At 48.0% G+C, this 11397-nt stretch overlaps 1 protein-coding gene across 1 annotated transcript; it reads left to right on the top strand.

Annotated features, from left to right (window-relative positions):
• The first annotated feature begins 207 nt into the window (after nt 1–207).
• LOC109756010 (F-box/kelch-repeat protein At3g23880-like) lies at nt 208–1443 on the top strand. The gene has a single exon (XM_020314882.1). The coding sequence runs from the start codon at nt 208–210 to the stop codon at nt 1441–1443; it is 1236 nt and encodes a 411-aa protein (XP_020170471.1).
• Nucleotides 1444–11397: the final 9954 nt, after the last annotated feature.

Here is an 11397-nt window from a genome sequence, read left to right on the forward strand (position 1 = left end):
AAAGATGAATGAGACCAAACTATATCTCATCTAGATGAGTTCTAGCAAAACTGATTATTCTTAGTACCCAAATGAATTGTGAACCCGGCCGGCTTAGCTAGTTTCCCGCCAGTTAGCTCTCGGGTCACACACTCCGTATCCAAGTGAGAGCAGAACTCGATAGTCTAGCTTGTCCCTTGCCAACTGATGAATCAATCACGAGATGCCATGGAGCAGCCACCGCTGAAACGGAGGCATCAGACAGGAGATTCGGCGTTGCCGGAGGAGCTGCTGGTGGAGATATTTGCTCGTCTGCCGGCCAAGTCGGTGCGCCGCTTCCGCTGCCTGTCGCGTACGTGGCCCGCCACGCTCTCATCGTCCTCCTTCACCGACCTCCACCTCGAGCGAGCGAATCAACGAGAAGGCCCGCCCAAGCTCCTGTTCACGACTGCGCAGTACCGCTTCCACGCATGGCGGCATGGCACTGGTTCTGTGGCGGCGGAGCAGCTGACCGCCGACGTCCTACCTCTCCCGCGACTTGAGCCGGACTACGCTGTCGAGGTGCTCACCGCCAAGCCATGCCATGGCCTCGTCCTGCTCCGCCGCAAGTACTTCCGTGGCTACTACCTGTGCAACCCGTGCACCGGCGAGCTCTCGCTTCTCCCGGACAGCGAGATACCGTCCAAGATCATGTCCGGGCAGCAGCGGCGGCACATCAACAACAGCCTAGTGGCCTACGGCCTGGGTTACATCTCCAAAGCGAAGCAACATAAAGTCGTACGTCTCATCTCCCTGCACGACGAAGGAACGGCGAGTTGCGAGGTCTTGCCGCTCGACAGCGTGTCCGTGCACTGGAGGCCGGCCGCTCACCAGCCGGCCGCCTCGTGCAATAGTCATCACGCCTCCGTTGCGCGGCCAGAGGCAGCCGTGTTCTTCAATGGACATCTGCACTTTCTCCAGCACCACCGCCAGGGCCAGGGCGTCATTACCACTTTCGACATTTCCGACGAGTCCTTCAGCTCGTTGTCGGCGCCGCCGGGACTAGAGAATGTTCCATTTGGGCTGGCTGTGTTGGATGGATGCCTGTGTGCCCATTATAATGGCCTTTCTCTGAGTGGCGGCGACGACCCATTCTATATCTCGCGGCTCGTGAGAGCAAGTGGGCAGTGGGAGCAGCTCTGCTGCATCCAGCGACAAGCTTGGCGTGCACTGCTGCCGCCGTCAAAATGGGTCTATCCGCTCGAAATCTACCACGACGGCGGCCGCAACAAGAAGATCATGTTCGCCACAGGTGTGTCAACTGTTTTTGTGGTGGACCTCGGCCGCAAGGCGGCGGCCCCGGAGATTGTGTTCTCACCGGCGATGCTGGGCTGCGACGTCGACGATGCAATCATGGAAAGCGAACCCCACCATACCGTGGGCCTGTTGGAGGAGAGCCTGGTGTCGGTAGGCCGCACGAACTAGGAGATGATCTTCTCGTCGCCATGGAGAAATGCTTGGTCAGATGTCCTCAAGCGGCTGCCGGCTCGTTCCGTTGCTTCACTGAGCCATGTGTGCAAAGACTGGCACGCAGTGGTCAAGAGCGACAGATTCATGCAACAGCACACACTACTCCACGACGCAAATCAGAACTTACTGAAAGTGATGCTCCTGGAGCCCTACCACGGCGTCTTCTTTCCTCTACAGCCAATGGATGAGCACCAACAGCCATCTTCTAATCGCAGAGTGGTATGCTCCTCCAAACCCGTGCACGGTCTAGTCGTCGGCAGCTGCATCGACTGGAAGGGTACTTCATGGGATTTCATCTGCAACCCAAGCGTGGGCTACTACAAGCCCATATCTGAGGAGTACGACGGCGAAGATGGATCCTTCTTTCCGGGAAGGATCGGGTTGGGGTACGATGCAAGGACGAAGAAGCACGTGCCGGTGCTCCTCATCTACCAAGAGAGAAACTTCGCAACTCGAAGCTACCAGCTCGACTGCTTTGTCCAGCTCATTGATACCTCGTGTCACTGGACTCCGATCAGCACTCCCCCTAGGCCGGCCGCCGACATGCAGCCGGCATACGCGCGAGGTAAACTCTATTGGATGGTGGATCCTGATATTTGCACAGAGCCTTCATGAGGACGACGCGAGGTGTTGGCGTTGGACGTTAGCACCAAAGAATTCGAGGTGTTGCAGGGACCTCGATGCGAATATGAGCGCGTTACGTCCATCGTTGAGCTCCTAGGCAGCATTTGTGTTGTCTGCTCCGACGACAGAGCCAACGCTATGGATATATGGACCTTGGAGGAAGGAGTAGATTGGTTGTTGGGTCATCGGATCGAGCTCGGGGACGAGTACTCGTCGGACGAGACTACACCATTGGCTCTTGATCCCCAAGGTGACTGGATATTTCTCAACACAGGCAAGGAGTTGGCATATTACTACCCAAGGACAAGGACACTCACCACCATTTGCCCCATTGGACAACGCTTAGATGGCATGGAGGTTATCCCAATGTTCTCCAAAGAAAGTTTGATCCGTCCGTACTGAACATATAGACCTTAGTGTATATTGCAAGTTGTTTCTTAATTGAGCTTCTTAATTAGTTCTTGCCCCATGGGAGCGTGCACCGTGCATATAGGATCAACTAGGTGATACATTTAAATGAGATTTCATTGTATGGAATATAAATATTTAGAATTTTTCTGCAAGAATATAAATATTTAGATTAATAACACGCAAACCAAAATTAAAAATACATATATATTTGATTATGCATTGTTGAAAACCGACTAAAAACCACAGAGAAAAATTAGTCAAAATCCCTCGTGGGTTGAGTGGGCTGGCCCATTTTGCCCTGCCTTCAGCGAAGCCGGTGCCCATTTGACGTGCACGGGAAATTCAGCAGTTTTTATTGTTGAAAACCAACTATAAAACCAAAGAGAAAAATATATAAAAAATGGCTCGTGGGCTGAGTCCGTGGGTTCGGCGAAGCCGTGCCTATTAAACGTACCCGGTCGACATGACATCAAGAAGAACAGCCAGGGCCGCTACAGGTCGGTGATTACAAAAATAAAACTTCAAGCTTCTAATTTTAATTGTAATTTCATTTTTGAAGGGCAAGCCGTCAACGGTGAAGCCCATAGTCTAGCTAAGCACCCCCTTACTCTCGGTTCAGGGCGCCACGTTTGGTTGGCTAACCCTCACGATCCGATCTGTATCCCACTCCATGTGAATTATCATCAATAAAGCTTAGCATTTTCCTAAAAAGAATTAGACGTATGGGGTACATAGGAGCTCTCGTGTAACGTGGCTGCATTGAGGAAGCTGTAGCTGCTTCCGGGGTCTGACAAGAATCATCAGGACTTGGTTGTCTGAAGATTCGGTTCCGGACAAGGCATTATGGACAAGCTCTGCCTCAGTCAGATCATGCATTACCATCATGTTTAATATTTCCATCACCGCGCACTGGAACCTGATTCAAAAGCTCCTCGAACTGCTGCTGATACTCTTCCACATCGCTGCGTTGCTTGAGTGACAACAGTAAGGCCTTCATGTGTTTCCGATGAAATCGACCGCCCGATCCTCAACCGTTCGCCGGGAATTTACAGCTCAAGGTCACGAGAATCGGGAATCAGCCCCACGGTCGATACCAACTGCCGGCGTGATTGCCGATGTACGTGAGGTTCACAATGCCTAACTTGGGAGAGAAGAAGAAGAAGACATGGACGAGAAGTAGGAGGAGAGTTTAGTTTACTTTTATCTTCAGACATGATTGTAGTACAGCACACAGCTTATAAGCCCCACACAGGTGGCACGCAGGCCACACACGATAACCTAACACACACTAGCGTCACCTTATTTACCGTCGTCCTCATCGATCGGGTGGCGCACTCCTGCAATCTACTCCAGACGTGATATAGATTCTCTACTTTTCGATGCACAGCAGCACGAGCATAACAACGCTCATCGCCAAAGAGAGGAGCCAAAGTATCAGCAGCGCAACGTCCTGCAACAGTTGAGCTAAACGGGTCAGTTCAGTTCAGTTCAGCAGCGATACCATTAATTACCAGCATGCAAGCACATGTTCAATCTCAACTCATCGGGAATAGTAAAGCTGCAAACATCGCTCGTTGGAAAATAGTGAGTTTTCTTAGGAAATGATGGAAATCAGTACTATACTTGAGAAGATCAGATTCTGGTCTTCTAGATTGTCAAGCACATTACCGCTGCTGCCGGCGCCGGAGAATTGGCCACGTTGTTCGCTGCAAGAGCTACCATCAGCAGAGCCAGGAAGGTCTTCCCAACGACCAGAAACATCATGCAACACTTGTTGTCCTTCTTCTTCTTCTTCCAGGCATTGGCATTCGCTGCAGAAGCAGCCTGCAGCAGTCAGCTCAACAGGTCAGCTCAGTTACCAGCATTCAAGCACATGTTCCATCTCTAGTCATCGGCGATAGTAAAGCTGCACTCAAGCACATGTTCATCATGAAAATTAACAAGGGTTTTTATCTGCAGCTTCTATGGAATATAGTACCCCCCTAAGATTCATATTACTTGTCGCCCGTTTAGTACAACTTCTATGAAAATTAACAAGGGTTGTTCACAAGCGATCAGGTACTTCTTTTTAGAAACACTTTTAGAAAATGAAGGAAAACAGTACTTTTGAGAAAATCACTGGCATAACAATGATTGTGAAGCACATTACCGCTGCTCCCGGCGCCGGAGGATTGGCCGCCGCCACTGCCGGTGGATTGGCCACGTTGTTGGCCGCTGCGGCTGCCGGAGGAGCGTCCATGGTGTCCGAGCACGCTTGCGGAGAGAGCGGTAAGAGATGGAGCAGAGTATGCGCTGTGGAGCGGAGGGTTTTCTGTAACCAACGATGGAATGAACGGAGCAAACAGTAGTAGTAGTGGCCAGCGGCCAACCGATGGAGTAGATCGACAATAATTCGTTTCTCATTTCAGGTGTAGCAAAGGCTCCAGTAGGGCAGCCCCAAGGCTCCCGTTCCGGGAAAAACTCCAGATGGACAATGGAAACCGCGTGTGGAGTTTGGACGTTCACATGAGGCATCGCATGTGAAACCGGAGCTGAAAAAATGGCAACACTAGCCATCTCTCATATAAAGCAGGCAGGTAGACTGAAATGGCAACGCAGTTATGCAATGCAACGACCCGCCTGCACGGTGCACCGTCTCTCCATGGTTTCATCGAGCACCGCTCATTCGTGTGACTGGCTCGAGGTGTCACGGAATCGGTACATTACATTTCAGGCCGTGATGATCCGATATGCCATGAAAAGAGAAAGTCAATTTTCCATGAAGCAACATTTTTGCTTGTTAGATTTATTTATTTATTTTGAGGGAACAACGGTATTTACTGATCAACAATGTTCATAGGGATTGTTACAATATCATGAGGTTTTGTCAACAAGCCATGCCTACCAAACTCTAAAGAAAAAGAAAATTTTGCAAACTATCCGCTTCTAGTTTTATACATGAAATTCCAAGCCTAAAAAATTCCCTTGTGGGTAATAAGCTCCTTGATTACCGCTGCATGTTGTTCTCCAGTTTTATCCGCAATATCCTTGACGGCAGTTGCACTATCTGATGAGATGAGGACCTATTTAGATCATCTGCCAAGGCTTGAGCTTCTCTCCAAGCCAAAGCTTCCAAGTTTGGGAAATCAGTATTATCAATGAAGGTGATTGATGATAACCTGAGGTATAAGTCATTGTGATCTCTACAAATTCCTGCAACTGCTCGTCCACCCCCATGTCGCGCAACAGCTCCGTCGACATTACACTTGGCAAAACCAATCGGTGGTAGTGTCCATGTTAACCTTCCAGACTCTTTCTTCCTTGGTTGAACTTCTTTCTTATTTTTGTCCAAAACACGCATGCAGAGTTTTGGACAAACAGATGAGTTGAAACAAGCGGTTGGAACTCATTTTCATAGATCACTTTTCAGCAGGCCGACCAAATCGCCCAAAGTGTTACTGCAATCATCACAAAGTCAGCATGCGATAAGGAACCCTTTATCATAAAAAGCAACTCATTTGCATTGCCCTCATCTGTCAAAATCATATGTTCCACCACTTCTGGATTTACCAATGCCCATACACTTCTAGACATGGAACAGTCTAGAAGAGCATGACGCCAGAAGTCTTCTCTTCGCAACGAAGAGCAGCATAGGGAGGGAGCCATACTGCGATTGTTAGGTATATTGAAAGTTGATATCAAGTGCAAAGATATTCTCCATAAAAATACCTTTATATTCGACGGGACAAGAGTACTCCAAAGCTTATACCAAATCCCCTCCTTCAGCAGCAGTTGTCGATGACCCAGATTTATGAAATAGCGACCCTCTTCTTGATTGTACTTGGTCTGAACCATCATTCGGTAGGCTGAGCGGGCACTGAAAATACCTCTTTTATCATGAGCCCAAGACCTAAAATCAGATATATTAGAGCATCTCCAACATGCGCACAAAAACTGCTCCGCGCACAAAAATTCGTGTTTTTTGGGCGCCGGACAGCTCCAACAGAAGCTGTAAAATAGTGCACGCGCTAAAAGGCGCTATCAGAAGCTGCAAATTTGGGGTGCCGGATTGCGCGCGCTTCACAATTTACACTGTGTGTTTTTTTGAGCGCATGTTTTTGAGCATCTGCTAAACCAATGTTGGGTCCGGCGAGGTAAAGGTGCTACAGTGGCGCGCTAAAACTATTTTAGCGCGCGAAATTTTTATGTGCCTGTTGGAGATGCTCTTAGGGGTGCACAAACGGATTCTTAGGATGACCGAGGCATCCATAGGTAAGAGGTGTTGCGCACCAACTCCTCCCTCCAATAGGTTAAAGTTTGGTCACACTAGTAGGAAAAGGGGCTTTTACCCCGGTTCATAAGGGCCTTTAGTCCCGGTTCAGGAACCGGGACTAAAGGGTCGTTACTAATGCCCTAGCCCTTTAGTCCCGGTTCTTACACGAACCGGGACTAAAGGTCGTCCACGTGGCCGGTGCGGGGAGCCCAGGCAGGAGGGCCTTTGGTCCCGGTTGGTGCCACCAACCGGGACCAACAGGCATCCACGCGTCAGCACCTGGCAGGAGCTGAGGTTTTTGTTTTTTTTAAAGGGGGGGGGTTTGGGGGTTTTGGGGGGTTAATTTAGGTTGTTATTAGGTAGCTATTAGAGAGAAGTGTCCTCTCTTATATCTCCGTGCTTGGTTTACCAACGCTACGTACTGCTATGCCTAAACATGGCTTAGATTGAAGTGAAGGCAACATGTGGTGCATGTCGAAAGTAATACTAATCCGGACTTGATCAAGTTTGGATTGTACTACTTTCGACACGCACCACATGCATGTTGCCTTCACTTCAATCCAATCCATGTTCATTTCACCCGCTGATATATAATAACTCTTCATGCACGCATCATGCATCATTATATATAATAACAAGTCCTACTAATCATCATCATACAACTTCTACTCGTTATTAATAACAAGTCATACGATCATCATCCTCACAGTCATCGAACCAACCCTACTTAATTGTTCTTAGCACATGATCATCAGTATTAGGTAGGACCGAAATACCCTCTTTAAGGTAAAATAGCATAAAACAATATAGACCCTGACTCTCCATTATGGAGAATGGAGATCATCCTGTCTCCAATTCTTGCGCCTCGCTTCCTTTTGCTTCCAAGAAGCTCCTTGCGACTGTCCATACATTTGTTCCATTCTTTGATTTGCATGTCTCAACTTCTTTTAGAAATCCGGTATGGACAGTTGAGATTCGTAGGATGACCTGGTTGTATATTCAAAACATCAAGCCTACCATTCTGATACATCAAATGAGGCACACAATCCTCTGGGATTATCTGTTGAAAAACATAGTAATAACTTCATAGTTAGCAATGATAATGCACTAGTTTTAGAACTATGCAAAATATGCACGGATGTCATAATAGTAAGAAATCTTACCAGGGTATCTCCATAGTAGTTACCGTAGTTCAACACGTGCACTAGTGGCACGTATGGAGGACCATAATGATGAGGAGTTTGATTGTAGATATTGTAATTCTCAATATCAGTACAAAATCCGACCAGATGAGTTTTCTCCTTATAAGTTAACTCAGAGCCATCGGTGTAGTAGATTCTGTCTACCATGTTCCGCACATTGTTTGAACAATCAAAATAAGTTGTCAATGAAAATAAGCTGTCAACTATTTTCAAATGAACAATATAAATTAGCTAATAACTATGTTTGAGAAACTCACATAGCGGTAGAATTGGAGGCGTATCAACAAGGACCCAAATGTCCATATTGTCTTGCTCGATGTCAGGATCACCAAGATCCATGGTGACAAGCATACGCTCATCAAAACCATACATCTTGCAAAATGCTTCCCAATTTTTGCAACCAAAATGGGTTACGCTCTCAGAATTATACAGCTTTACTTCAAAATCTATATCATGATGGGTCCTTAGGTGAATTTTCTTTGTTTCCATACTTTCATGGTCTTCAAAACCCATCCTCTCCAAGACGTAGCGTCTTGCATGGCATGGGATAAGCTAGCCGAATTGTAAAAGATGAAAAGTACACGTTGAAATAGTTGAAGTCGTGCTTAATTACGAAAAAATAACACTTTTCGTCGTTGCGTACCGTTTCAACATCGAACGTCTCCTCCAGCTTAATACTGAAGCGCCGATCTTCGTCCAGGTGAGGCCTGTCGCACTGACCTCGGTCGTCGTGGCACCAGTCGCACTCCCCCGGGAGACTTTCGTCGTCCGAGTACGACATTTCCTATGTTCATATATAATTCAAATATTAAACATCTACAATTAAATATATGTACTAAAAAACCTAAGTTAGATCATTATTATTCATCACGGGTTGACTATCGGTTTGTCGGGTCTTTTCTTGAAAACTCTCAGCTCATGTGGTGTATACATTCGACCGTTGGTGATGGTCGCTCCTCCCTTTGTCCCCGTGTGCATTACACCAAAATGTCTAGCTAGCACACGGGAACAAAGGAGAAGCGACCCCCACGACAACAGTCGGGATTCTTCGTCCTCTCATATATATATGGTGGAACTCTCCCTCACTGATTCCTCTCTGACATTTGCGACCGTCGGTGATGGTAGCTCCTCCTTTCGTTCTCGAGTGCATTACACCAAATTGTCTAGCACACGGGAACGAAGGAGAAGCTACCCCCACGACAACAGTCGGGATTCTTCGTCCTCTCATATATGGTGGAGACTCGACAGACTTACAGTCAACCCGAAATATCGTTTAATTATCTTTCTAAAAGAGGATTTGGCTGGTCTCACCTCGATGTCGGAGGGGGCGGTGACGGGGACGACGGCGGGGATGATGGAGGGGCCGGGGGGGCTCCTAGATTTCTGCGAAAACAAAAACCCTATAAGCTATCAACTAATCATAGTGCTCTCCAATTTTAGCATTCAAAGTAGGATCGGAGTAGTTTTCCACTTTGAGCATTCAATAAGCAAAATCAAATCACAAAATAAAGTAGTATTCAAATTAGGATGCATTCAATTATAAGCAAAACTACATCATCTCCATGCGTCCGTACATCGCCGAATATTATCACTAATACACCTCGAATACTATCATACATATAGCATCGCTAGTACAGCTAGAACAGTAGCGCCCGACGGGTATCGGCGCGGGCGGTGGACACCCAAAGGGACGGAACCATCACAGGATCATAGCTCTAGTGAGATCCCTGAAGAACCTGCCAGGTATTGTCGAACCTGCCCTCCAACGCAACCATGTAGCGACGGACGTGCTGGTCCTCCTCGCTGACACGGTGACGTACCACCTCCGCGGTGTCCGGAAGCCTCGGCACCGTCACTGGCCCACGCGAGCGCCACCAAACAAGGATCGGGTCAACGACGGGCTGGTTCCTCACCAACCTACGCCCACCGGAAGGTAGCACCTCCCAAAACCAGCCCGGCGGAGCCCAGTCCCGGACATGGCCCCTCTGATCAAGCCGGCCTCCTCCGCCGAGTCGACGACGAGTGCGGGATAGGCATCGTCGACGTCGATGCAGGAATAATTGCTTTAACTAAAAAAACAAACTAGTTCTATTAATTTCCTTACTATAAATAGAATAAAGTAGTACTTACTACAAATAAACTAGCTAGTTTAACTAGTTCTATTATTTTTCTAACTAATTCTATTAAACACTTTCTAAGTAGTACTTACTAAAAGTTATCGGGGAGGGGGGTACATATATCGACAATGACATACCCGATAAAAAATAAGAAGAGGAAGAAGACGAAAAAAAGAGGAGAAGAAGAAAGGAATAGAGGAGGAGATCGAAGAAAAAAAAGAAAAAAAGAGGAGAAGAAGAAGGAATGGAGGAGAAGAAGAAAAAATAGAATAATATATTATTCTATTTCTTCTTCTTCTCCTCTATTTCTTCTTCTTCTACTCTTTTTTTTCTTCTTTTTCATCTTCTTACTTATTTCTCCTCTACTTCCTCTCCTCTTCTTCTTATTCTTCTTCTTCTTCTCCTTCTTCCTCTTCTTATTTTCCTTTTTTCTCTCCTTCTTTTTCTTCTAAATATGAACATACATAAATGACTTCTAAATATGAAAAATCTAAACTACACATCTAAATTAATACATCTAAATTACAACAACTAAATTAACTACACATCCAAATTAATACAACTAAATTACAAATCTAAATTAAACTACGTACAGTACTATAGCTAGGGGGCGCGGCGGCAGCGGCGGCGGCCATTAGGGAGGAGGAGGAGGGGATCGGGGCGGCGCTCACAGGGTGGCGGAGGGCAACGGCGATCGCGGCAGGCCGGGGGCGGAGGGCGGCGACGGTGACGTATACGGGGTGAAGGCTCGGGGGCGCGCGGCGGAGGCCGACGACGACGGCGGCGGGGGGACGGAGGACGACGGCGACGGGCGATGGCGTGGGCTCGGGGGCACGGGCGACGGCGACGACGACGGGGCAGCCTGGCGGCGTAGATCGAGCTCGCGGCGTCGTCGGGCGGGGGGACACTGGCGATGGAAATCAGAAAATTTCCAAAGTGCTACTTATATAGCAAAGGCTTTGGTCCCGGTTGGTGGCTCCAACCGGAACCAATACCCACCCTTTGGTCCCGGTTGGTGCCACCAACCGGGACTAAAGGCCTCTTTTCACCAGCGCAAAGGGCGGGAAGCAGAGGGCTTTGGTCCCGGTTGGTGGGGAGCATTGGTTCCGGTTGGAGCCACCAACCGGGACTAATGTGCTCGCGCGGTGCGGTGGGAAGTTTAGTCCCACCTCGCTAGCTGAGAGAGCTCAGCACCTGTTTATAAGCTGCGCTGCAGCTCAGGTGCTGAGCTCCTCTCTAATATGCAGGCATTATACATGCCTACCTTTGTCATTGCCATGTTGGGCCTATTGGGCCTGCGGGC

This window comes from Aegilops tauschii, chromosome 4 (assembly GCF_002575655.3).
Source record: "Aegilops tauschii subsp. strangulata cultivar AL8/78 chromosome 4, Aet v6.0, whole genome shotgun sequence".
NCBI lineage: Eukaryota > Viridiplantae > Streptophyta > Magnoliopsida > Poales > Poaceae > Aegilops > Aegilops tauschii.

Excerpts from the sequence above, each read along its gene's own strand:
- LOC109756010 (XM_020314882.1), top strand. The coding sequence starts at position 208 with ATGGAGCAGCCACCGCTGAAACGGAGGCATCAGACAGGAGATTCGGCG.